This window comes from Talpa occidentalis, unplaced genomic scaffold (assembly GCF_014898055.3).
Source record: "Talpa occidentalis isolate TD23 unplaced genomic scaffold, MPIMG_talOcc4v2.1 talOcc4.14, whole genome shotgun sequence".
In the NCBI taxonomy this organism is placed as follows: domain Eukaryota; kingdom Metazoa; phylum Chordata; class Mammalia; order Eulipotyphla; family Talpidae; genus Talpa; species Talpa occidentalis.
This window is the reverse complement of record NW_023601433.1, coordinates 7321260-7348365: the sequence shown is the minus strand read 5'-3', so window position 1 is coordinate 7348365 and position 27106 is coordinate 7321260. Positions and strand designations below refer to the sequence as shown.

The following is a 27106-nucleotide window of genomic DNA, read 5'->3' as shown; positions in this document are numbered from 1 at the left end:
GCTATCACTGCTCTAAAAAGAAATGTCCTCTAGTTACTTCTGCTGGGACTGGAAAGAGAGAACAGCTTGATGGATGAATTGGTGATGAATTTTGATTCCCCAAAAGTCATATTAAAGAGAGGACCCTCCATCCTGGGGCCCTACGATATTAATGGGAACTTTAATAGTTTTCTTTCCCTGTTGCAGTACTAGCCAGTAACCACCAGAGGGCGTCTCCAACACAGTATTTGATCTGGCCACTGCAGGACTCAACCACCTGATCAAGGAGAGACAGGGCTCTAAGAAGGTCTGCTGTTAAGAAGCCAGGGATTAAGGCTCTAGGATTGAAGGGCATTGAGAGGAGCATTTTCACAAAACAGCAGGCCAGCCCATATCACTCAACTGATGCTCACACAGGCCTAGAACACATGGCTGCAGGCCTGACCTCTTCCGGTCTGAAAACACCAAAATTTCTCCTTGGACATATTCCTTCCTGTCCCTTTTGTGGGTTAACCCATTTATAAAGCAGATGGACGTCAGGAAATAACAGATCAGTCATGTGAGAATCCTTCAAAATTGAGCACCACCAGGAGTTACTAGGCTGTGGATCCGACTAAGAATCTAAAAGAGTGTGTGTCCTGTTTGTTCAAAAAGAAAATGGGGCAGGGGTCTAGGGTGTGGTAGAGAATAAAACAGGACTTTTAGAGGCCAATTTAAGGTAAGAGATACACTGCTGATCGGCAAGAGTGCACACCTGAAACGTGCAATATTATAACACAATGCTACATCAATAAAAGTTAAATAAAAAGACAACAATGCGTGTGTAGAAACTTTAAGGGAGAAAACGGAAGGAAATGGAGACCATAAAGGAGTAAAAGGAAGGAGCTGGGATGAGGAAAAGGGAGCAAAGGAAGTAGAAAGTCAGCAAAGGAAGATAAGAGGACAGGCAGGGGGAGGGTTAGACAGAGACCTGCAGACAGGCTGTGCCTGGGGCAGGGCAGAGAATGTTCTAGAGATGGCTCCCTGGGAAAGCTCAAGGCAGTATCTGCACGGTGCATGGCAGCCCAGGCCGGCTCCTTCTCAGAGACACATGTGGTGACCTGTGGGCAAAACCAGGAGGCTGCTGACAGGACTGAGGTCCCCTGACTGGGGGTATGTCTAGGAATAGCAGGAAATTCTTGACCGACTGAGCCATGACCTCACTTCCAGAGGCACCTGATAAACTCTTCTGGGCTTCCCTGACACTGTGCTTACATCTGGGGTTTAGGGGGCATGTTCATGGCAGGGAGTTAGTACTTAGTCACCCCAACTACAGCTCCTTCTAATGATTTGAAGACTTTTTCGGGGAGTTATTCAGTTCATACACATACACACACACATACAACCAAGGATAAAGATGTGGGCAACTAGGGGCCTCCCGACTCCCTGATGGCGCAGGGGTTAGTTTCAGCGCTATCAAGCTATCGCAGCCACTGTGGCCTGAGTTTGATTTCCAGCCAGGGAGTTACCCACATGGTACAGCAGACCTTTCCTGGCTCGCCTGCTGCTCCCCCCATCGGTGTATTTCAGTCAGTCAGCCTGCTCTGTTTCTCACTCTGTCTCTGGTGAGTCTTCTTACCCCCCACACCTCTGACCTACACCCCACTGCAGTTCTTCTATGCCCCCCCCCAAAAAAAAAAAAAGTGGGCAACTAAATTTAAGATCCTCACATACAACTACACTTCCTACGACACTGTCACTAAACCTTCACAGAGTTTTGAAGTCTGAGCTCAAAGCTCCCTCCTGATATGGCCTTAAGAACAATAAGCAATGAGCAACGTGGTAGTTTAAAACACTTTACCAAAAATGCCTGGAAATAATTAAGACACCAACCCTGAGTTTGAACCCTGCAAGTGGGGAAACTGGTCAATGTCCACAGAAGTCTTTGCCTGAGGAAGTCCATCTCCCAGCACCTGGCTGGCTGCAACACACATTAGACCGACTCTCTGATTCCTGAGAAGCTTCTCCTTTTCAAAGAACTTCCCACATGGACCAAGTTTCTGAACCTCAGTCACAAACCTGATATATTCCTTTTAATATCCTTTCTTGAGGCGTAGCCAAAATGCCTTTTCCCTAGAGGGATACCATGACTTTTTTTTTTTTTCCTTCTCCAGATTATTTTTATTTCTTTTTAATTTTCCTCTTTGCATCTTTTATTTCTCCTATGATATTATTTGAGTTATTTACTGACCCTGTATTCACTCTCATTTAATTTTAATTTCTGAAATTATTTTTCTTTCCAGAAAATAAACTACCTAATTTTATATGGGCTCCATTCAAGTTTTCCTTTTCTCCAATCATCTCACTTGTGAATTTTTATAATTCAGATACCATGACTTTTCACTTTGATGGCTAGGTGAAAATGAAGAACTGGATTGTTCCATCTAATATCTCCATTATATTATTATCATCCAATATCTGCAGTATTTTATGTCATGTTACTGAAATGCTTCTGAGAAACATCAATTGATGGCAGACAACGCGAAACCTTTTCACTTTCTGATTAGCTACCTTCTTTATTCTAAATACAGTTTCTACATTGCTACTGTAAACAGCAGTTTCTGAGAGTAAAAATCCAACAGTGGCTCCTAATATTCTAGACAGAGGTCGGAAGTCCTGCCCTGTGGGTCAGATCCAGCCCCCTGCAATTCTCTGTAAATAAAGTTGCATTGGGATACAGCCATGTTCACTAGTTTACATTTTATTGAAGGTTGTTTTTGCATTACCCCGGAGAGCTGAGCAGTTACAACTGAGCCTGCTTGGCCCATAAACCCACAAATATTTACTTTCAGTCTTTTACAGAAAGTTTGCCAACCCATGTTCTAAATGAAAAGTTACATAAGCAGTGGTGATTACGTAACAATCAAAAGAAAACACCGAACTTCTTCTGTAGCAGAGAATGATTCATCAAAAGTTGGTATTTTGCAAGAAAAAATTAAAAAATAGAGACTGAGAAACTGAGTTAAATATCTAGAAGTAGCAACTCTATAGTCAAAAGCACAATGTATTTCAATTCTTTGAAATAATACTTGCAAGGAAAAATTAACATTGGACCACTTTGCTAATTTCTCTCAAGTGCTCTGTCCTACTGACTGAGCAAAGAAGAGAGTGAGTAGCTTCTATTCCCTTTAGGGAAGAAGTTCCCATTCTTAATAAAAACTATTACAAACTTCCTTTCTTTAAGTACAGCACTTAAGTTGAATATCCCGAATAATGAACTAAAATTTATTAAACGTGTTCTATGTGAAAAACTCCAGTAAGGCACATCAAGGCATACAAAAGTGAATAAAATTATCTCCCAGCTGATACAGTAATAGGGAAGACAAGTCATTTATCCAGCTACAGAGAAAGCTGTAGGTTTTATAGAGGTAACAGTTTTATAGGATTGGGATGACAGGGATTTGTATCGGTGAAAAATATAAAGTCTTCCTAGGATGTTGGCGAGGGTGTGGAGAAAAAGGAACTCTTCTGCACTGCTGGTGGGAGTGCAAACTGGTCCAACCACTATGGAGAGCTGTGTGGAGATTTCTGGACCTACTAAACATAGAGCTTCCATAGGATCCAGCAATTCCACTCCTAGGTATTTACCCAAAGGACACAGAAACATCCATTCCAAAGAGCACCTGCACCCCTATGTTTATAGCAGCACTATTTACAATAGCCAAGCTTTGGAAACAGCCCAAATGCCCAAAAATAGATGACTGGATCAAGAAGATGTGGTCCATATACACCATGGAATATTACTCAGCATTCAAAAAAGATGAACACATGCAATTTGCAGCAACATGGATGGCGCTGGAAGGGATCATGCTCAGCGAAATAAGCCAAAAAGAAAAAGAAAAATACCGGATGGTCTCACTCATAGCAGGAATCTAGAAAACTTAAATAAGGGACCAGGAAAATGAATAACTATAAGAAAGTGAAAATCAAAATCAACAAAAAACTGTGAACCAGAGACACTTTTTTTGGGGGGGAGGGCGGGAGGGGAGGGATTGGGGTCAGAATTGGGGGGGTTGCAATTGTATGGGGAATATAAAAATAAAATTTATTATTTAAAAAAAAATAGGTAATGCCCACAAAAATGAGAAGAATTTGATCTTTTTTTACCAAGTATATTAGCACCAAGAGAGAAAATACTTCCTCATCTAAAAAGCATTATGACAAGTCAAAAATGTCAATATCAAATGTATTAATGATAAAAAGCAACTGAGAAAAAAAAATAAATATATAAATAAAAATAAAGAGATCTTGAAGGTGGGCCTCCCCGGTGGCACAGGGGTTGAGCGCTGGGCTGCGAAGCTGCCTGCAGCCTCTGCAGCGCCGGTTAGATCCCCGGCCACCGGCGAGGGTCCCACATGGCGCGGCAGACCTCTCCTGCCGCCTGCTGCTCCCCTCAGCAGTGTACTTCGTCAGTCTGCCTGCTCTGCTCCCCACTCTGGCTCTGGTGAATCCTCTCACCCTCCCGTGTTTCTGACTGTACCCAGTGCTTGTATAAATAAATAAATAAATCTTTAAACAAAAAAAGAGATCTTGAAGAATATTTAGTATTGTAACAATCAGCTATCAATCTTACATCCCCAGAATTAGAGAACATGATATATAGAATATATAAATCCTATTTATAAAATATAAAATATTATCAATTCATAGATAAATTTTAAAAATCCTTCTGTATTTATCACTTTGGCATATCACACTGTACCTAACTTTGTTCACTGAGCAAACACCCAGTTAAATTATGCTCAGATGGGGCCTCCCTGGTGGCGCATGGGGTTAAGCACCACACTATGAAGCAATCTGCAGCTCGAGTTTGATCCCCAGCCGGCCAAAGAGAAACCCACATGGCGAAGCAGACCTCTCCTGTCTCTCTAGCTGCTCCCCTCAGCAGTGTATTTCATCAGTCTGCCTGTTCTCTTCCCCGCTCTGTCTCTGGTGGTACCTCTCACCCCCTGCATATCTAGCCTGTGCCCCAGTTCTTGTATGCATACATAAACAAGTCTTTTTTAAAAATTATGCTCAGATAATGCAAATCAAAGAAAGCTTGAGGCTGATGCTGGAGAGGAAACATGTAATAAGGTACAGCACCCAAAACAGAAAAGGTTGTAGCTGATACAGAATGGAAATTCTACCTGACAGGAGAAGCAGGTGTTTCTTCTCATGTGGCCCTCCACTGTGGCCCCCACTGTACAGAGAGGCTGCCTAGAGCAATGGCTGCTAAAATTGGGGTTTCTGGATCAGCAACCACAAAGAGCCTCCTGGGGACTTGTTAGAAATGCAAATTCTGGGCCTCCTCTGGTGGCTCAGCAGTTGAGTGCTGGGCTGGGAAGCTGCCCGCAGCCTCTGCAGCATTGGTTGGATCCCCACCCCTCGGCGAGGGTCCCACATGGCACGCAGACCTCTCCTGCAGCACCTGCTGCTCCCCTCAGCAGTGTGTTTTGTCAGTCTGCCTGTTCTGTTCCCCACTCTGGCTCTGGTGAATTCTCTCACCCTCCCACGCTTCTGACTGTACCCAGTGCTTGTATGGATAAATAAATAAATCTTAAAAAAAAAAAAAAAGCAAATTCTCACGCTGCACCCCAAATCTGCTGAGTCAGAAACTGATGCGGGCAGTTATGCTCATAAGCCTAGGTCTGAGTGAGAACTACCGGTCCCAAGGACATCAGAGAATGAAATGCTGAGGCCGCGTGGGCTCCAACCAGCACTGTGTTGATGCCGAACATCATGGGAGGCAAAACAGGAAGGAGGCAGAGCACAAGGTCCACCCCTACATCCACTCACAGTGGACCCCGTGCTACTCAACCTCGAGTGGGCTCCACAACACACCACAAACCTAACACTCACAAAACTCACACAGCAAGCAGAACAGCTTCAGGACAGAAAAACACACCATAGCCCACAGTACAGAAAAGAGCCCACAGGGCCTCCCTTGTGGCACAGGGGGTTAAGCACAGCACTGTGAGGCTATCTGCAGCCTCTGCAGTGCAAGTTTCACCCTAGGCCGGCCAGAGAGCTACCCACATGGTGCAGCAGACCTCTCCTGTCTCGCCCACTGCTCCCCTCAGCAGTGTATTTCATCAGTCTGCCTGTTCTGTTCCCTGCTCTGTCTCTGGTGAATCCTCTCTCTCTCTCTCTTTCTCTCTCACTCTCTCTCACACACACACACACACCAGCCCCTGCACCTCTGGCCTGTATCCTAGTTCTTGTATGCATAAATAAATAAATCTTAAAAAAAAAAAAAGAAAGAGAACCTGCAAGAGGGGCAACAATTGACTCTTCCCAATAGATAAAAGCCACCACACAGGAAAAGTCATTCCTGGTTACAACAGCAAAGGTTGAGCGTTTCTAACCTAGATTTCATACTGGGGATTTGTATTCAAATTAAAACAAGTTCACACAAAATAAAACCCAATTGTCATCTGATGTTTTAACTCTGGTGTAATGAGGCAGGTAAGATGACAAAGGCTGGGATGAAAACTCAGATGCAGTCTCTCCTTTAGCCCTAAAACAGTGAGGTGGGAGCAAGCATGTGCGAGTCCTGGTGTTTTGGTCATTTCTTAACGTGTGCGGGGATTTTGTTATCAGCTACTCAATTTACTGACCAACTAAACTACTAGAGCAACATAGACTCTGCTCTACATAGAGGTCATCTGTCAAGTGGGCAGATAAATCTTGTCAGTTAGGGAAAAACATCCAGCAAAAACGGGAAAACCGGGCCTCCCCGGTGGTGCAGCAGTTGAGTGCTGGGCTGCGAAGCTGCCCACAGCCTCTGCAGCACCAGTTCGATCCCCAGCCACTGGGCGAGGGTCCCACATGGCGCACAGACCTCTCCTGCCGCCTGCTGCTCCCCTCAGCAGTGTACTTCGTCAGTCTGCCTGTTCTGCTCCCTGCTCTGGCTCTGGTGAATACTCTTGCCCTCCCGTGCTTCTGACTGTACCCAGTGCTTATATAAATAAATAAATAAATAAATCTTAAAAAAAAAAAGGAACAAAATGTTACATTAAAAAAAAAAAAATGGGAAAACCAGGGAAGGAGCAGCTGGCAGTGAAAGGGGCCAAGGTCTGGGCACACACCGAGGGGGACACAGTAGCAGACAAATTACACAACTCAAAACAGGATGAGCTTTTGAGCAGTCCTGAGCACTTTCTTCCAAGGAGGGTTAACACTCTCTCTGTGGAGCACATTTCCATCTCCAGACAAGTTGTGACAAAACAAACCTGACAGTGACCACGGGTGGATGGCAGCACAGGCAGACACACCTGGACACGGGTGCGGTTGCCTGGCACCGCCTCTGGCCATGCCCCACATGCTATTTCAGGTGGGAAATGCTATCACCCTGCAGATCGTTCAAATCACACCAGACATGCCTCTGCTAAAGTGAACGCCATCAGAGAGCACAAGAAGTTGCACAACTGACAGATAAGATAGGATGATTTTGACAGAGCACGCTATTTACCAACAAGTAGAAAAATGAGATTTTTTTCCATGATTTTGAAATGCTGTATCTGAGAAAATACAAAAAGACCAGAGAGAGAAATTTTGCTTAAAAAAATCACGGGGCCTACATATGCAACCCTGAAAGACAGGGTGACATCAAGGGTGGAAGGACCACAGTCTGAAACATGACAGAGAATCAGCAAAAAAGGTTTCCAGGGCACAGGTAGGGCGGGGGCTGCAAGCTCAGTGCAGAAGGTGGGGGAAGCGGACGGACGGTGATCGGGCAGGTATGGGCAGCTGGGCTGGGCAGCACCCGGTGGGCTCATTCTGCCCTCCCCATCCAGAGCCAAGCAAAGGCCAGCAAAGGCATGAGCCTGCAGGCAGGAGCAGCGAGCTTGCCAGGGGGCAAGAGAAGGATGCTGTGCGCAGCAAGGGTGATCCTGCGAGGAATGGAGAGGAGCCGGCCTGAAGGATAGAAGGGCACGGCCACCCTGCCCAGCTGCCTCCCCAGCCCTCCTCACACAGGGAGGCAGGTGCAGTAAGCAGCACCCACAGATGCAGAATGCGGACCAGCAAATAAAGCGATGGACGGCAAGCCAGGCGCACTGGTGTCCAGGAGACTGGACGCCCAGCGGGAGCTGCGTGTGCACACGAGTGCTCGCAGAAAGCGTGTGGCATCTTCTCATCCTTGAGACAGAAAGAGGCAGTTAGAAAACAATTTTCAAAAGGCAACAAGGTAGATGAACAGAAAGCACAATACAGCAGTCAGCAAGGACTGCGTGAGCTGAGGGGCCAAGCTGAGGAATTCTGCCTAAAAGGGGAGCAGAAAGAGCAGAATGAAGAAGAAAAGCGAGAGCTGCAGAAGACAGAGGAAGGGGCCAGGCTCCTGCCTTCATCTCCTGGGAGATCCAAAACAGTCGAGAAGTAACAGGAGAAACCAGTCGAAGAGCTGCAGAAAAACAACATCTTATAGAGCAAAAAGGCTCCCACCTACCAAACAAAATGAATGAAAAGAGACCACAATGGAGAAACAGATGTGTTTGCATCTAATAAAATGCAAAGCCTCTGAAGATCTTTATGTGAACAACTTCACGAGATTATGACTGTCGTTTAGTAATGGACAGTGACACCTGCAGGTGCTGAGAGCCGAGCCCCCCTCATCTGCTGCCAACCACACAGAGCCAGACAGGAGTGGCAGACAAGGTCAAGGGCAGTCAAGGGCAGAGGGCTTGCAGGCTCCACGGAGCGGAGGCGGCCTTACCGCAGCGATCTCGGATGACCAGGTTCCTGCCTTCCTTCAGGTGGATGGTGAGCAGGTAGGCGAAGGAGCTGGGCAGGGTGCTCACGCCATCGCTGGCCTCTCCGAGAGCCTGCATAGGGGGAGAGGTGAGTCAGCCCGGGGCCGGCCAGCCGCAGGGAGTCAGAAACCAGGGACATCTCCTCGTGGAAGGGGATGACACGGTCACACCAAAGGCAACTCTCAGCTGTCACGTCCCACCCATGCTGATGAGCCGGCCCCCTGCTTGGTTACCAGGTTGTTTCTGCCCCCGTGGGGCTCTATCGGGATGCAGAGGCAACATGGCACCACCAGCATGGCAGCTTCCCAAGGAAAAGGAGGCAGGTGGTTTTCCAGCCTCTGAAATGCCCTTCAGCTCACCCACGGCCTGCAGATCCTTTATCCTGCAGCTCAGGTGCAGCACAGGAGGAGGCAGGAGGGTGCAGTGTGGGGTGAGCCCTCATGTGCATGTGCCTGCACTTCCACACCCAGGAGCCAAGTCCCCCTTCACCTCTCCCCTCCCACAGGGTCTCCACCAACTCCACGTGGAACCAGAACATTCCCTCATGACCAGCCCAGACTGTAACCCCCTAAGCCGCTTGGCCACCCAGGGCGAGCCCCTGGCCTGCGTCCACGCGGGTCTCCAGGGGTCTCCACAACAGCCCGACCTTTCCTGGGACCGAGGTCTTCCCCACACTGTCTCACCACCCCCAAGGCGGTCACTTCCTCCTCCAGGAAGGCGTCCACTCCTGCTCATAACAGCTATTTCTATTAAATACATCCAATTAGAGTTTTGAACTCATTCAAATTTCTGTCTTTCCAAACAGATGAAACAATTTATTGTTCACATATTTGACATTCTGTGGCTAAGTCATCCCTGACAGTCTTGTTCTGAAAGTGACACACCCCCCCACCATCACAAAGCTCTTCAAAACGTCTTCCTCTTCCATCCAACCTCGCTCAGTTCCGCAGCTGCTCTGCATTTTTAGAAGAATCCATCCCAGTCAGACAAATCAAGAAGCCCTGCATGAGTCTTTTCCAGCTCTCCTTTGCAAGGCCTGTCTCTCCCCATGCCCATTAGAAGTAAGAGTGGCAAAGACACAGAGGCCAGCTCCGGCTGAAGCACAGTCAGTGCCCCCTTCGGCCCGGTTATGTCTGAGCCGCCTCACTCACCTCTGGCTCTTCCAGGGACTGGGAAGGCACAGTCGCGTTTAGGTCCACACCCCCACACGGCTTCTGCAAAGACAAAGAGATGCCTGCTATGCAACAGCTTGCTATGCTATGCAACAGGACTATCAGCTGATGTCTAGGTGGGCACCTCGGGGCAGGGACACAGCTACTGCCCCCATGTGTTAAGTCCCGCATGGAGGCCTGACTCAGTAGGGCAGCAAGAGCCTCTGGGAGGCCCGCTGGCCCCACCAGCACAGGGAGATGGCAGCTCAGCAACGCAAGTTGGCCTGCAAACGTCAGCCTTTCATGGCCTGGGCAGCCACCAACCCCAAAGTAGGAAAGGCAGACTGGGAACCCATGACTCTGGAGGAGGGCGGGGGCCTGTTTCCTGACTCAGATGTGCCTCAGACACCCAGAAAATGATTCCATGGGGTGGCAAACGGCCAACCTCAGTGGTGAGCAGGGCCCAGGGGCTCAGGTAATACCCTTGCATTCAGGTTCTTGCACCTTCTCTTTTGGTTTAGGTAAACATTCTCCCTGGTGAGCTGCAGACGACCCTCAGACTTTTCTAGATGTCAGGGCCTTTCTTTCCACTCGGGTTCAGTTATATCCCAAAGCTCAGCAATCCCTCTCCTGACTGACTCACAAAGGCAAAAGAGCTAGACTGACCACATCGAGGCCCCTGCAGCCCCAGCATCCCTGGTTAGTCTCCAGTTTGATGAAATCAACCAAGGCTCGCTTTAACCAGTCTGGTTCAAAGGCAATTTTGCGAAACTCCAAGTGCATGGACAGAATCTCTGCTCAAAGCACCTGAGACCCTATACCCAGAATCTTCTACCATCAGTCAGAGAAGCAGATGGGAGGGAGGGTGGACAGCATCTCCTCTCTGGAAGGCTCATGATACATGTGCTCCCAAGTCAGCCCCACTTACTTAATACCTGGCACTAGTGAAGTGACAAAATTAGTGCACGTAACCCCCATCACCTGCAGGCCATCAAAAACGCACTCAGAGGGCCTCCCTGGTGGTGCAGCAGTTGAGCGCTGGGTTGCGAAGCTGCCCAGCACAGCCTCTGCAGCGCTGGTTCGATCCCCGGCCAAGGGGTGAGGGTCCCACATGGCGCGCAGACCTTCCTACCGCGCCTGCTGCTCCCCTCAGCAGTGTATTTGTCAGTCTGCCTGTTCTGCTCCCCGCTCTGGCTCTGGTGAATTCTCTCACCCTCCAGCGCTTCTAACTGTACCCAGTGCTTGTAAAAGTAAATAAATAAATAAATCTTTAATAAAATAAAATAAAATAAAATAAACGCACTCAGAGCTTTTATTCAAACATGTGGTAAGTCTTCCACTTACAATAACATGGAAATTAAATATGAAGAACGATTCATTCCACATTATGGCTGGTGTTACTCATGGAAAGTCACAGAACCTAAAGTTAGGGTTCCCGTAGCCACTGTAACTGTCACACACCATATATACTCACCACTGAGGGGGAGTGATCACCAGGAAGAAGAGAGGTGACACCCACACAGGGACACCCGCACCAAGTGACAGCTGCTGGGGGCCGTCACTCCACTCAGCATTGAGTCACGGTTCCGCCCACAGAGTTTAAGTCCTTTTTTCTTACCCTCTTTATAAACCTAGTGATACATCAATGAGTTTTTCATTAAAAAAGAGCATAATTAAGACTTTTCCCTTCAGGAATCCCTGGCATCCCACTATCATTACAAGATTAGAAAATCCCATCATTTTTTGATGCTCTCATTAAGTCTTAACAAGCACTCAAATTTTTGGTTTAATTTTACCTTTGAAAAAAATAACTCCTAGTAACATTGACCTTTCACATGTGTGTACAGTGCTATGGCTTTGCACAAGTGTGTGTAACCACTGGCACAGTCAGGACACAGGAAAGTCCCATCACCCAAGAAACTCCTCATGCTGCCCCATGTGGTCAGAGGGTCCCAATCCAGAAGGCATGGCAACCACAGATGTGCTATCATCAGTTTCATCCTTTTCCAGAGAGCATATCAATAGAATTAGGCAGTATGCAAAGTTTTTGACACTGGCTTCTGTCCCTCAGCACAAAGTCTTTGAAATCCATCCAAGATTTTGTCTGTAGCAATAGTTTATTCTTCATTGATGAGTAGTATTCCACCTTAGGAAGGTATCCTAGTTCATTTATTCATTAAGCATTGGCTTTAACCATTTCCAGCAAATTGTTTCTAAGAACAGACTCAGGAAAATACAAATTATTTTGAATATCATCAATATAGAGCCTCCTTGGTGGTGCAAGGGTTTAAGCACCACACTATGAAGCAATCCGCGGCCTCTGCAGCACGATTTCGATCCCCGGCCAGCCAGGGAGCAAGCCACAAGGCACAGCAGACCTCTCCTGTCTCACCCGCTGCTCTCTCAGCAGTGTATTTCAATAGATCTGCCTGTTCTGTTCCCCATTCTGCTCTGCTGAATCCTCTCACCCCCCACATCTCTGGCCTGTACCCCGGCTCTTTAAAAAAATTGTCAATATAAAAGATGTTCATATGAAAATAAGTCTAATATCCCACTGTATGGATGTGGTGCCATTAATTTGTTAAGCACTGGTTTTAACAAAAGATAAATAACTTTGAAAAAGATAAATAATTTTAAAATCATCAGTGCCAAAAAATCTTAGTACAACAGAACTGCCTAATAACATATAGATACACATTCAAAAGTTAACATCTTGGCATGAAAGTTACTAGAAAGTTAGTTGTCTCTTATCAACTTTCACCACTGCCTTTCAGGTAACTTTTGATTGCCTTTAGGGAGACTCCTCTATCAACAAGAATGCAAATTTACTAAAATTCAACAGAACATGGAGAACATGGGGGTAGGGGTGGTATTAGACTGGATGGGTCAATTATTTAAAAAAAGGAAATGTTCCTATTCACTAAAGATCTTAAGAGCAAGACACTGATGTGAGTAAACATCATCTTCCTTTTGTGTACGCTAAATGTGATCTTGCACAAACACCACCTCCCATGTCGCTGAAGGATCTCACCATGAGGCACACACAGGAAGCTGTACTACAAACACCATGAGCAGTCACTGGCTGTGTCAACTGCAGAGGAAGACACAAAAACCCACTTCCAGGAAAGCTAACTAAGAATGAAAAGCTGGCTGAGGAGACCACCTTCCATCATCGTTGAAAAATACTCTAGCAAAGTATATGAGTATAGCAAACGATAGAGAGATAAACAACACATATTTACTTAATGACTTAAGCCACATTAAGAGAACACAAATACTTAGGATGATAGTAGCACAAATGAACATGCCTACATCGTGCCTGGACACAGAGGCAGGATCAAAACAATTCATATGGCCAAGGAGGACAAAATTGGAATGTATGCTCAGGAAAAAATCAGGTCTACCGACAGCTGAGTCCATGCATTTTCCATCTGCGTGGAAAATTGGTCATACAACAGGTTATTGGTCATACAACACCAGGAAGCATATTCAGTGTCCCCCTGTGCCCAAGACTGTTCTCTGAAAGTGGTTGTCCGGGAATATGATCTAATATGCCAAATACAAGACAGATGCACACATGTGTACATACATCCTACTCAATCATGCCTGGATACATGCCCCACTCAATCATGTGGTATAAAACAGTCTCAGCAATTTACAAGCCCCCACTTGCTCTTATGAACGTTGAAACATTGGAATATGCTCTGCCCATTCATTTACATAAATCTATGCTGATTTCATACTATAGTCAACACCAGCGTGGAGAACCTGCGAGACCTCATGTCCTGCCAAGCTGAATATATTTATTATCGGATCCTTCACAGAAAAAAAAAGTCTAAGCCTTCTAAAAGTTCTAAACCCTTTTTTCCATCTTCAGTAATATTTGTCCTCTGACTTACCAAAAATTTTTATGCTTAGTAACAGTAGGCACTTTAAAAGAATAACTGTCCCCCTTTATACTGGCTGGGGAGCAGGGTGGTTATCATTTACAGATATCAGATATCAGATATAGATCCCTACTACCTTCCTAGAGGTCTGCACACTGCCATTATTGGCATCACCCACTTATTAATATAAGGAAAGAAGTCAGCGTTAAAAGGCTAAATGGTCACTCAAGGGAAGCAGGGAGTTAGGGTTCACTGATATCCCAGGTTCCCATCCTACTGAGGCACCACTGTGTCCTGGACCAGGAGATCCAAAAGCAGGACACCTCCTCTGGCAGGCTGAGAGCCACAGACCTCGCACAAGGCCAACCTCTGCTACTCCCAGGCACTGTGTCATTGAGCAATCTACTTAAATTTCGAGACACGGGTATTTCTCTAAAAGGGTAGAAAAGAAGCTCACCTGAGTGGCTACGAGGAGGAAAATTCATTTATTCAAAAGGAATGGGCTGACCATCTCCCTGAGCTGGACAGCAAACAAGGATGTCTGCGGAGAGTGAAGTGAGACCAGTGAGACCGTGTTTCCACCACGCTGGGCAGCCCGGGCCTGGGTTGCTAGTCAGCCATTATGCTTATTGCCAAGACAGAGAACGTGCTTGGGAAGACTGGAGGAAAAACACAATGCAAGTGGCCCACAGTCCACATCCCGGCCTTGATCCCCACCATTACTTCCTCGCCAAGGCTGCTAGCAGGACAGAGACGGAGAGCTGGTGATGATGCCAGGAGCAGGCCAGCTCCCTTCCATGCCCAGCTCAGCAACCGGGGCGCTTCTGCACGGTCTCCTGCAAGGTCTGCTTCTGCTTCTCGCTATTCCAGGTCTAGGGCACACAGAGCAGGCGCTGCCTGGAGGCGAGGGACCCAGCTGTTCCACCTGTGAGCCCCCCATGTGGGCACTGAGCCTCCGTGTAGAATTCCTCCTGGCCTGCTCCTTCCTGCCTACAGGGTGGGTAGAGAGGAGCAGAGCTGCCTGACAGCATGGAGAAGCCTCTACCCTGCAGCCTCAGGAGTAACTGTGGATCTCCATTGCTCCTCTCCAGCCCCACCGATTCCTGCTCTTCTGGAAACAACCCAGCCATGCGCCTGCCTTCTGGGGCCTTGGCGCTCCCGCCTTTCACTTTCGCAGCTGCTTTTCATCCTGACACGCACAAGGCTTGCTTCCCATGCCTCTCTAGGTCTTCACTAAGTGTAATTGAAGGAGGAAGTAAGGAAATGGGTACAGGTAGTTAGTTAGAAACAGAGTGCCCCAAAGCCCCCAGCCCAGGTTGCCCAAGTTCATTTTTTAGTCTGGTTTAGAAACAATTGTTGGACCACGAGGGCACCCCAAAATCCAGTTAAAAATGGAACATTCTGGGCCTCCCTGGTGGCGCAGTGGTTGAGCGCTGGGCTGCGAAGCTGCCCGCAGCCTCTGCAGTGCGGTTCAATCCCCCGGCACCAGCGAGGGTCCCACATGGGTGAAAGACCTCTCCTGCCGCGCCTGCTGCTCCCCTCAGCAGTGTACTTCATCAGTCTGCCTGTTCTGTTCCCCGCTCTGGCTCTGGTGAATTCTCTCACCCTCCCGCGCTTCTGACTATACCCAGCTCTTATATAAATAAATAAATAAATCTTAAAAAAAAAAAAAAAACGGAACGTTCAGCACAGCAACACAATAACACAGTGCTAGAGCAATGGACCAACGCTGGCTCTGCAAAGACAGGCCAGGTAACATGGGAAAGCTCAGTGGGCCCTGGCAGCTGACGAGGCCCCACAAGCCCCAACCAATCAGCAGGAGACACAACCCAGAGACATCCAAAGGCCAAAGCCCCACTCCTTGCCCTCGATAACCATATAAGCACCTGCTTCTTGTCCCCTCAGAGGCTACCCACTTGAGACCCCTCTCTGCTCAGAGAACTTTTCTGTCCCTTCTCTCATCTGTCAGGACATCTCTTGTCGTTCTGCCTAAATCTGGTCTGGCCGAATTCTTTGCCAAGACAAGAACTGAGAAGAGGAGCCTCTGGGGGTCCCTGGCCCCCTGGCTGATCCATTGTCATATCGGAGGAGCTCCTTCCTGATCATTCTGTTCACAAGGAGAGCAACTTCACCCCGGCACCTCCAAGTGTCTCCTAGGCTTTATTTTTCTTAGTAACCCATCATGTTTTGTTTTTTGTTTTTTTTTTTTGTTTTTTTTTTTTTTAATGGGAAGGAACTTTAATAAAACTAGGAAACAATACAGGAAAGGCAAAGAGTCTAGTTTCTTTTTTTTTTTTTTTTTTTTAAGCTTAGTTTACTGTCTATTTATTTTTTTTTTTTAAATATTAAATTTTATTTTTATATTCCCCCATACAATTGCAAATGCCCCATTCTGACCCCAATCCTTCCCCCTCCCCCCCCCCCCCCCCAAAAAGTGTCTCTGGTTCATAGTTTTTTGTTGATTTTGATTTTCACTTTCTTATATTCATTTTCCTGGTCCCTTATTTAAGTTTTCTAGATTCCTGCTATGAGTGAGACCATCCGGTATTTTTCTTTTCTTTTTGGCTTATTTCGCTGAGCATGATCCCTTCCAGCGCCATCCATGTTGCTGCAAATTGCATGTGTTTATCTTTTTTGAATGCTGAGTAATATTCCATGGTATATATGTACCACATCTTCTTGATCCAGTCATCTATTTTTGGGCATTTGGGTTGTTTCCAAAGCTTAGCTATTGTAAACAGTGCTGCTATAAACATAGGAGTGCAGGTGCTCTTTGGAATTGATGTTTCTGTGTCCTTTGGGTAAATACCTAGGAGTGGAATTGCTGGATCATATGGAAGCTCTATGTTTAGTAGGTCCAGAAATCTCCACACAGCTCTCCATAGTGGTTGGACCACTTTGCACTCCCACCAACAGTGCACAAGAGTTCCTTTTTCTCCACATCCTCGCCAACATTTGTTGTTGCTAGTTTTTTTAATATGTGCCATTCTCACTGGTGTGAGATGGTATCTCATGGTAGTTTTGATTTGCATTTCCCTGATTACAAGTGATGTTGAACATTTTTTCATATGTCTGTTGGCCATTTGCATTTCCTCTTCAGAGAAGTTTCTTTTTAGCTCTTCTGCCCATTTTTTGACTGGATTATTTTCTTTGTTGTTGCTGAGTCTCATCAGCTCTTTGCAGATTTTTGTGATCAGTCCTTTATCATTAGTGTTGTAACCCATCATGTTTTGGATAGATCTATGGCCTCTCACCATTTGTTCAAAAAGGAACTCCATGAAGAAACAGAATTTGATCCGCTGTGTGGACTGCTGAGTCCTTAGTGCCTAGAACAGTATCAGCACACAGTAGGTGCTCAAGAACAGCATCAGCACATAGTAGGTGCTCAACAAGTGGGGAAGCAGGGAGGGAGGGAAAGAGGCCAGGCCCATGAAGGAACCTGGGACACAGTTGTCAGGTCTGCCGCAATGTTCAGTCATGATTTTTGAGATCAAATAAAAGTCATGCCCAACAGGTAACTGACATACAAAGAAAAGAGCACTTGCTTAATCTCACAAGCTGCAAGTTCTTTCCTTCCCTTTGTGGTTTGTCATTTCTCTGTGGTGATTAAACTGAAGCTCTGTGGTTGCCAAGCAGAGTTTCTGGAAATATCCCAGTAGGGTACTTCTCTAAACCACTCAACTTGTCCACATACACTAGTGGCAAAGCCGGTTGTTTCAAACTTCAAATGTCAAATGAAATGACAGAGATGGATGTATACCCCATGTGCCCCCTGTGGGGCCACACAGATGATAGGGGGAAATAATCCTTCCATTCATGGTAAGTAGTTATTAACCATGATATAATCAGGCCATTGGACCACCATAATTATATCTGCGTTTGAAAGGAAAGAGAATGGACAAAGAAAATAAATGTTTTCCTTTGAGATCAGCATATTTAGATCACCAGCTCTGATACTGTCCAAGTACAGGGTTGCACCTCAAACTCCTGCTGCACAATTTGGTAGCTGCTCCTGGATTCGATCCTGGCTATAACATCACTAATTGGGTGGCTTAAACCTCCCTGTCCCTCAATTTCATTCTGAAAATGTAATAACAAAAATACTCAGAACAACACTAATAAATGTGTCCAGGATCACATCAGTGAGTCCTCAGTGGGGCCTGGCATGGCCATGCGCTCTGCTAACAGCCGTGCTCACCTCTCAAATGTGAAACTTAACTACTGAGCTTTACTCTCCACTCATCCATGTCCTTACGACGTGTCCACTGCAAGTGTTTCCTGACCACCTCTTCACAGCAAGCACCCCCATCCCCACCAAGCACCTGGGCTGACTCAAGAGTGACTCCACCTATAGGTCATTTTTTTCCAGGGTCTGGGTCTAATCTCAATGCTGTCATCAACAGTGAGAACAGGAACCAGAGGCAGACTTCTGTATTTTCTAAATACTTAACTGATTTTACAAGCCATGTGAAAGTTTCTTATAAAATAACTACTGGGGAAGGAAGCAGTAGAGATTGCTCACTAGGGAAGGAAGTGGGAAGAAAAATCAAGATAAAAAGGAAAGAAGTCTAATTTAAAAAAAAAGTATATATATATAAAAGGAAACAAGAAAACCAGCTACTCCCCTCCCCCCCCTCTGAGTCTGCTTAACTTTAACTTCTTCATATTTAATCTGATATTTGGGAACTCCCTACCCACCCAGAGCCTCTATGTGCCACCACCTTCCCCAACCCAACTGATTTTCTAATGCCCTCCCCACCCTCCCACCCCCAGTACCTGACAGTGGCCTGAGGCTTGAAAGTCAACTGCAGAGACAACATGAGTCAGTATACTTGACATAAACCAGAAGGACTGGTGCAAGGAAAAAAAGACGATATCAATCAGGGTTCTTCAGGAGCACCCGTCTCCCAAGAGAGCCCAACTTCTAAACTCAAGATGGTTTGGCCACTGTGTCAAGTACCCTTTCCACCTCCTAAGCTCCAAGTCTTGGTGGAGAGTGATGAGAATAAGGTAACACCACTTTTCACCCACCTGAGGGCAGACACACAGTCACCTAAAGGAGACAATCTGGCTTTCAGGGAACCATGATCAAATACTGGCCTGTCTGCAAGTGATTGTGGGTCTGCTACCCCTAAGCAGCCTGTTTAGCCACCATTTTATTAAATCCTAAACAGTGATGTTAGGATTTTATTAAATCCTAAACAGTGTGGATTTATTAAATCCACAACAGCTGGGTCAGTTAGGTACAGGAGCCCAACCCTGCTAGATGCCCTTCATATCAAACAAGAGCACAATGCTGGATCACACTGGGAAGGCTATGCATCTCTATGACCAGGACACCCAGGGGGCTGAGGACCCATGTATAACAAAGAACCCAAGAAGCTGATCAGTGGAACACATTATTGATAAGATTAAAACCATGGCTGGGGGATTAGGGCATGATCTCAATGACAATACCAGTCATCAAGCAGATGAGAAGTGCCTGGAGGGCAGGCTCACAGTCCCTGATCTTCTACATTCTTCCCCTTTCTTTTATCTTCTTTTCCTTTCCATTTTCTCCTCCCCCTTATGCTGTATATCAATAAAAAGGCCGGGATCTTGCTCCTCAGCAGCAGCCTGAATTATGTAGCTTGCTCCATGACTCCCGTTTCTTTATCAGTGTGGTGTTGCCCAATGCAACAAGTGATGACATACAGCTCATGAAATAAAGTGCCACTCAGAAGGAAAGGAGAGGCTATGTGAAGAAACCTGGGTAAAGTTTGATCCTGTCCACTTGACCACCGAGGAGGAACGAGGCTTGGGACTCTGAGAGCCCTGGCTTCCTTGGCACGGTGGGCTGGCAAGTGGGGTGGATGCTGGAGACTCCAGTTAACAAAGCATGACCACATCAGGTTCTCATCTGCAGTCACTTTCTATCTTGAGAGGGATGCCAGGCAGCTGCCATTTCATGGGGTGCCCCTTGCAGCGATGCATATCCACAAAACCATCCCTGATACCATGTGATTCTAACCTGGGCTGACTTTGGACTCCCTTAGTCCGAGCCTCCTTCCCATTTCGATTTTACAGTGAGTGTGACACCCGCACTGACAACTCCGTGTTCCATCTCTGCATTCTCACACACCTTCACCTTCCTTCATCCTTAAGTTTCTTCTTTGCCTCATCACTGCATTTTCCCATCATTGCAGCTGGCCCCTCTGCCTTCAGTGGATACCACAGGCCTGGCCAGTGCTGTGATATGATTCCCAGCCCATCTCTGCAGGCTCAGCCTGGAACCATGAGACCTTGCACAGAAAACAGGTGAGACAAGCCCAGGGGTGCCTCAGGACACAGATATTCCTTCCCTAACCCCCTAAAAGCCACAAACAAGATAACCGATGCCAAGGGTTCTGGCAGGTATGCCACTGTCCCTGCACACCAGGGCTATCCCTCTGACCCCTGCCTTCCTTCCAGCTTCTTCCCCCATGAAAGTGATCAAAAGCCAATGGCCATTCACTAAGAAGAAAGTGGCCACCACATCAGAGAGACAGGTGAGCCAACTCCAAAACTCACGTGAATTCATGAAAAAAAGAAATTAGTAGCACATCCACCTTCCTTTAAAAGGCAGGGATATAAATTCAGGTGTAAAGTTAGCATTAGATGTGAGTTGAAATGTCTAGCCTGGCTGAATCACTCCACATGTTTAGTTAACAGCATATCAAAAGAGATTTCATTTATAGGATGGTGGGTTTGAAAACCCCCAAAATTAACGCTGACTTTAATGAACCTGTAAGTGGAAGAGAACTTACAACAAAGACCCTAAGAAGGCATACTAATCAGAATGCACACATTGCCCAACTGGAGTCTGTCTTGACCAGTGTTAAGGGAGCACAGGTTATGAGCAAGACACCCAGTGCAGGCCTGAGACATCAAAGACCAATCAGATAGGACCCCTCTACCACACCCATCCCCAGATTAGCATAGCCCAGTGGAGGAGCTAAGCAAGGGAGGGGCTCCCTGCTGCTCCACCTGATGAACTGGATCCTCAAGTAGTAAGAGGGACCCACCAATCTAGGCGATTCAGCTGGGAGTCACAGAGGAGACAGGGAGTAGAGGAGGCTGAGCAATGCACTTGACCTCAGGGGATCCTGTAGGTGTGGGGAGTTGCTGTCCAGTTCCTGCATCCTCTGCAAACAGGCCACCAAGCAAATAAGTGCACTCAAGTGGCCATTTCCCTGCTAGTTTCTAGCAATTCTTACTCAGACACGAAAAAGAAACAAAATTCTTTTTCAAGAATTTAGAAAAAAAATGGCTGTGTTAAAAAAGAAAGTCAAATTACCCAGGAAAACCTATCCTTTCTTTTCTTGTTTTATTTATCAAATTGCAAGATATTGTGTGACACTATGCAGCAGCATCAGGAGCAGAGTCCACCCCATCATGTGCCACATGATGATCCCCATGGAAATTCCTTTTCCACCCACACCACCATGCAACGTATGCCCTTTGGCACCATACCCCTTCCCTTCTGGTGACCACCATTTTGTTCTTGTAACCTAAGAGCTTGTTTTTGTTTTAAATTACTCTTAAAAGACTCTGCTTTTTCTAGGTTGTTCTGCATTTAATCAGGGGAGATGACATTAACCACTACCAACCATGTACCTGGCAGTCACTCGCCATCACTGACCAGGCCCTCAGCACAGGCCACTTTCCAGAGAGCACAGCAGAAAGCTCCACAGGGCTCTGTTCCTGCAGAGTAAAATGGCCACCATCCCCAACCCCTGTCCCCCACTTGCACTGCAGGACCTTGTTCACCTTGTCTCCTCACCTGTGCAATCTTACTTAATCTCAGAGCCACCTTGGCATTTGTCTTATATAAGCACACGCCCTGGGCCCCACACTGAGCTCCACCCAGCTGTTCCGAGACCAGGCTTGGGTGTTTCCCACAGACTGTTCAGTGCTAGGCAAAGCTGTCTCCCCATAGGTGAGAACTTGAAGGCAGGGTCACTTGCTGTTGGCTTCTACTTCCAGCAACAACCATTGTGACACCTGAGTTAAAGCAGCATTTGGGTACTTTATTTACAATAAAGACCACGGGAATAGTAAAACAGTTTTAGCCCTATCAACTTAAGAGAAACTCTTCCAATTTGAGATTGTTAACATGATAAATCTAAGAATCCAACCCATTTTTCCCGGTCAGTTAATAAGTAACAAGAAGATAAAGATTAACTTCAGTATATAATGCCTTCATATTGAACTGGTTTAAAATTTCACTTAGTTAACAATTTGATTAGTGAAAACACATATGTTAATTTTATAATAATAGAAAAATTTATGACAAGGATTTAATAAATGCTAATGGTAGCGAAAAAAGTAATTAAGAGGGCCTCCCAGATGGTACAGCGGTTGAGCGCTGGGTTGCGAAGCTGCCTGCAGCCTCTGCAGTGCTAGTTCGATCCCAGGCCACCAGGTGAGGGTCCCACATGGCGCGCAGACCTCTCCTGCCGCCCGCTGCTCCCCTCAGCAGTGTATTTCGTCAGTCTGCCTGTTCTGCTCTCCCCTCTGGCTCTGGTGAATTCTCTCACCCTCCCGCGCTTCTGACTATACCCAGTGCTTGTATAAATAAATAAATAAATCTTAAAAAAATAAATAAAGTTAAAAAAAGTAATTAAGAAAATTTATTAAATGTGGTGTCTCAACAGAGTAAAAGCTTCCAAAACTATATGATATCAGCACCCTCCAAATATCCAGGATCCTGCTCCCCAGTGAAATCCAAATATATGACTTATCTCACAGGTTTTGGTTTTAAAAGTAAACTCCAAAATCCCAGCTGAATAACCAATGTCCTATGGAATTATAACAATAACCTGGAATGTAGAAAATTAACTTCTTCCCTCAACATTGCAACCTACTTGGGCATGATTGATGGAGGAATTTTAAAAAAAAAAATTTTAATTTATTCACCAAATTATGATTTAGTGATCTGGTAACTGAATTTAAACTCATTGTAGAATTGTAAGATTTATCTCATAATCATATTTGACTCTTTTATCGGAAGACAGTAAAATCACTGACTGGAAAATGATTTGTTTCTTTTAATTTGGGACTTTGAAAAAAATGGGGACTTTCCAGAGAGAGATCCGAGTGAACTCTCCCAGATAAACGTGCACACACATGTTTTCCAGGAGGAAGTTTACAGTATCTGGCAGTCAAAGGGAGACACACCTTCCCACATTTCTTACGAACAGTATGATGCACTCTGGCTGGGCTACACTGGAGAGAGGGAAACAGTCCCACACTTGGCAAAAAAGAGATGGGAAAAGTTGAGCTCTTGCTTTCATTGCCAAGAGATAGAAAAAGGAAAACTCATCCAATTGGGCTTTTAATGCCTTAAAGTGTCTTAGAAAGGTTTCTGTAATAGTTCTAAAATACATAGAGGTCAACCCTAAAACTAATGGGGACACTGGGTGCAATCAATACTACCTTAATTTAAATTCTTGTAAATGACATCTCTCCCTTGAAGCTAACCACGAAAATAACTCCTAACCAAATTTTCCAAGGGCACCTAACGCCCTTGTAAAAGAAGAAAAAAAGTCAAGAAATAGGGACATGTCCAGCCCTGGCCTCACCTCTGGATTCTCTAACGCATCTTCCACAAGGGGAGTTTTCTGGAGCAGATCAAAGAAGCCACTGCTAGAGGCCCTGCGGTCCTCAGCAGGAGAGACATAGGCCTCCTCCGAGTCTGTTTCCAACACATGAGCATAGCCCCCTTCTTCCTGGCTCCAGTCCAGCTCTTCTTCAGACTGCTTCAAGGAACTGCTGCTACTCTTGGGAAGGATCCCGGCAGAAGACAGGCTGCTGGGCACGGAGGTGTAGGACGACTCTGGCCCCGAGTATGGCCGGCCCTCTGGGACCAAGGCCTCGGCCTCCAGGAGATCAGGGACAGAGAGGCTGAGGCGGCGATCCAGGTGGTGTCTTGCTCTTAAGTCAAGGGGTTTGTTTGCGTTCTTTTTCCCCTTCTTCTTGCTCAAGTTGATTAACAGAGGCATGGTTCGCTGTTTCAGTGAGCCCCAGACAGACGGTTTATCCAGATCCATGGTTGCATGAAGACCCAGGGGTCACTCGGCAAGAGGGGGCTCTGCTGAAAGCTCCGGAGGCTCCTAGAAAACAGAATTTAAGGAGAAAGAACTTGAAATTACTGGGCGGTGTTAGGGCCCATCGAAATGGGGAAACAAGACTCGGGAATCTTACACTTTCGACTAAGTGATCAAGATTGAAACATTTGATTAGTAACGTCTGCACATATCCGGAAAACCAGTTTTAGGGAAGTGAATTTTAAGATTTTTGTCAGAGTAGGGGCCTCCCTGGTGGCGCAAGGGGTTAAGTCTCAGGACTATGAAGCCTTTGGCAGCCACTGCAGCATGAGTTCGATCCCCAGCCAAGGAGCTACCCACATGGCACAGCAGACCTCTCCTGTCTCCCTGCTGCTCTCCTCAGCAGTGTATTTCAGTAGTTCTGCCTGTTCTGCTCCCCACTCTGTCTCTAGCGAATCCTCTCACCCTCCTCCCCACCTCTGGCCTACACCTGCTCTTGTATGCATAAATAAATAAATCTTTAAAAAAAAATTTATCAGAGTAATTATAGAAAAGTTAAAGCAATGAATGACACTATGAGCTTGACACACAAAGTCATTTATAAGGATACTGGCTTCTGTGACCGGCTTATTTCAGTTCATAGAATGTTCTCCAACACTGATGCTGCATATGGCAGAATTTCCCTTCATTTTATGGCTAACTAATACCCCATTGTATGTGTGTTGTTCCACATTTTCTTTATCCATTCAACCCTCAATGGTCACCTAGGTTGTGTCCATATCATGGTCTATGAAAAATGCTAGGTGAAAGAGACAGGCAGAGACCATCTAGAAACACCGATTTCCTTTGGGAGTATATCCAGAAGTGGAATTGCTAGATCTTAGGTCATTCTAGTTTTAAATCTTTGAGGAATCTCTGTACTGATTACCATAATGGCTGTAGGGATTTTTATTCCCACTGACAGTGCACAGCTTTCTCTGTCCTCCACATCCTAGTCAATAGTCACTTTTGTCTTTTTTATAATAGCCAAGTATACTTGAGATTTGATAAGGGTCGATCTTAAGTGGTCTCACCACACCCAGACACAGAAATGTACCTTGACTAAGATTTCAGTATTGGAGATTTATGATAATAACATCAACTGTAGGTAAACAGAGCTTTCCTTCCCTGAACACTTTCTCTGAACTGGACATTGTGCCTTAAACTTGTGAGGTGATGGATGAATTGATTAACCTGCTTGGGGTAATTATTTCATAATGTAAATGTATATTAAATCATGCTGGACACCTAAAACACATACTGTTTTCATTTTTCAATTATACCTCAATAAAGCTTCCAGGAAATGAAAAGGAAAACTAGTTTCTTATTTCCTGTCCAGAAAAAGCAATGCTAAAGACATTTATCAGAGCAATAATAGCATCTTTAACCAGTGTGAACAAGATTGTCTTCCCATGTCATACAGAGTCTTGGCCTCACCCTCAACCAAGAGTGGCAAAATTTCTGAACAAGGTCAGTTAGTAAACACTTTAAGAGGGTGTGTCACAGCCACTCAACTCTGCTGTTGTGGCACCTAAGGAAATACAGACAACACCTCAGTGAAAGAGCATGGTTGTGTCCAATAAACCATTTTTCAGTTTTACAAAACAGGCTGTAGTTTGCTGATTTCTGCATTAAACATATACTCTGTGCCAGAGTAAAATACGAAGGGAAAACACACACTTAAATAAACCAAGATTCTATCCAGTATCCTTAAAATGTATATTAAAGTCTGAGGGACTAGAGAGAAAATCATTGATAAAAGTGAGATGTTAGTACTGTTCTGACATAGCCTATCAGAAGCACAACATTTCTATAATGGAAATCTTACAGAAAGGAAACCTCAGAGTCTCAGCTTGAGAAGTGTCACTAAGGAAAAGTATCTCCCACAAACAGTTGAGTGGATTCTAATCTTTCCTTTAGCACTTTTAAAATGGTGTGTGATTTCCTTCCGGCCTCCATGATTTCTGTTGAGAAAATTCAGTCATTTGAATGACTTTTTCCATAGGCAATAAGTCACTTTTCTCTGGCTGATTTCAAGATTTTTGACTGTCTTTAGTTTTCAGCAGTCATGATACGCCTGCATATTCATGTCTTTGCGTTTATATTATTTGAAGTTGACTGAGCTCCTTGAAGCTACCGATTTAGTCAGTCTTTTGCCAAACTTGGGAAAGTTTTCAGCTAGTATCTCTTGGGATGCATTTTTTTTTCCAACCACACTCTCTTTCTTTTTCCATTTTTTTTTTTTTATTAGTGTGCCTTTTGTTTTTATCCAACAGTCTCGGTGTCTCTGTTAAATATTTTTCTTTTTTTTTAATTTTTCTTTTTTTTTTTAAGATCTATTTATTAATTTATACAAGCACTAGGTACAGTCAGAAGCACAGGAGGGTGAGAGAATTCACCAGAAGCAGAGCAGGGAGCAGAACAGACAGACTGATGAAATACACTGCTGAGGGGAGCAGCGGGCGGCAGGAGAGGTCTGCGTGCCATGTGGGACCCTCACCCAGTGGCCAGGGATCGAACTGGCGCTGCAGAGGCTGCAGGTAGCTTTGCAAGCCAGCGCTCAACCACTGCACCACTGGGGAGGCCCATGTTAAATATTTTTCAATCCTTTTCCTTCCCTTTGTTCAAAATGAATAATCTCTATTGGTTTATTTTCAGGTTTACTATCCTGTGCCATGTCTATTCTATTATTGAATCCATCTAATGATGTGTCTCTTGTTATTTTTTGCTTTGTTGGGGGGCCAGGTAGGGTGGCCATTATATTTATATTTTATTTGGTTCTAGTCCTTATCTACTATTTCTTCACTGATATTTTCTTGTATTTTATTTCAGGATTCATGTTCATTCATTGGGACATTTGTGTAATAGCTACTGTAAAGTCATCTGTTCACTGTCATCTGTTGATTGTCTTCCCATGAGATTTTTGTAGTTTTCTTCATATGCCCATATGGATTGTATGCTCAAATCTTAATTGTTCTCTTTTGAAATCCTGTTTAAATCCACGAGGAATTAGATATTTATAATATTTTTTTCCAGACACTTAATCTGGTTATCTTCCAGCCATAAATTCCAACCAACCTCCTTTGGGTTGTGGATTCAATGTCAGTTCCTTTTTTTTTTTAAGATTTATTTATTTTTATACAAGAACCGGGGTACAGGCCAGATGCGCAGGAGGGTGAGAGGAGTCACTTGAGACAGAGTGGGGAACAGAA

At 45.4% G+C, this 27106-nt stretch overlaps 1 protein-coding gene across 3 annotated transcripts in view; it reads right to left on the bottom strand.

The window, feature by feature from the left end:
- The window catches only part of MCTP2 (multiple C2 and transmembrane domain containing 2), a 200497-nt gene that overhangs the window by 139204 nt on the left and 34187 nt on the right, over positions 1-27106 (bottom strand). For all 3 annotated transcript variants that reach the window (XM_037510041.2, XM_054694750.1, XM_037510040.2), the window contains 3 exons: positions 23391-23921; positions 9902-9964; positions 8714-8822 (listed from right to left, as the gene is read on the bottom strand). In XM_037510041.2, the coding sequence (XP_037365938.1) occupies positions 8714-8822; positions 9902-9964; positions 23391-23858 (640 nt within the window). In that variant the 5' untranslated portion in view covers positions 23859-23921. The remainder of the gene's footprint in view (positions 1-8713; positions 8823-9901; positions 9965-23390; positions 23922-27106) is intronic.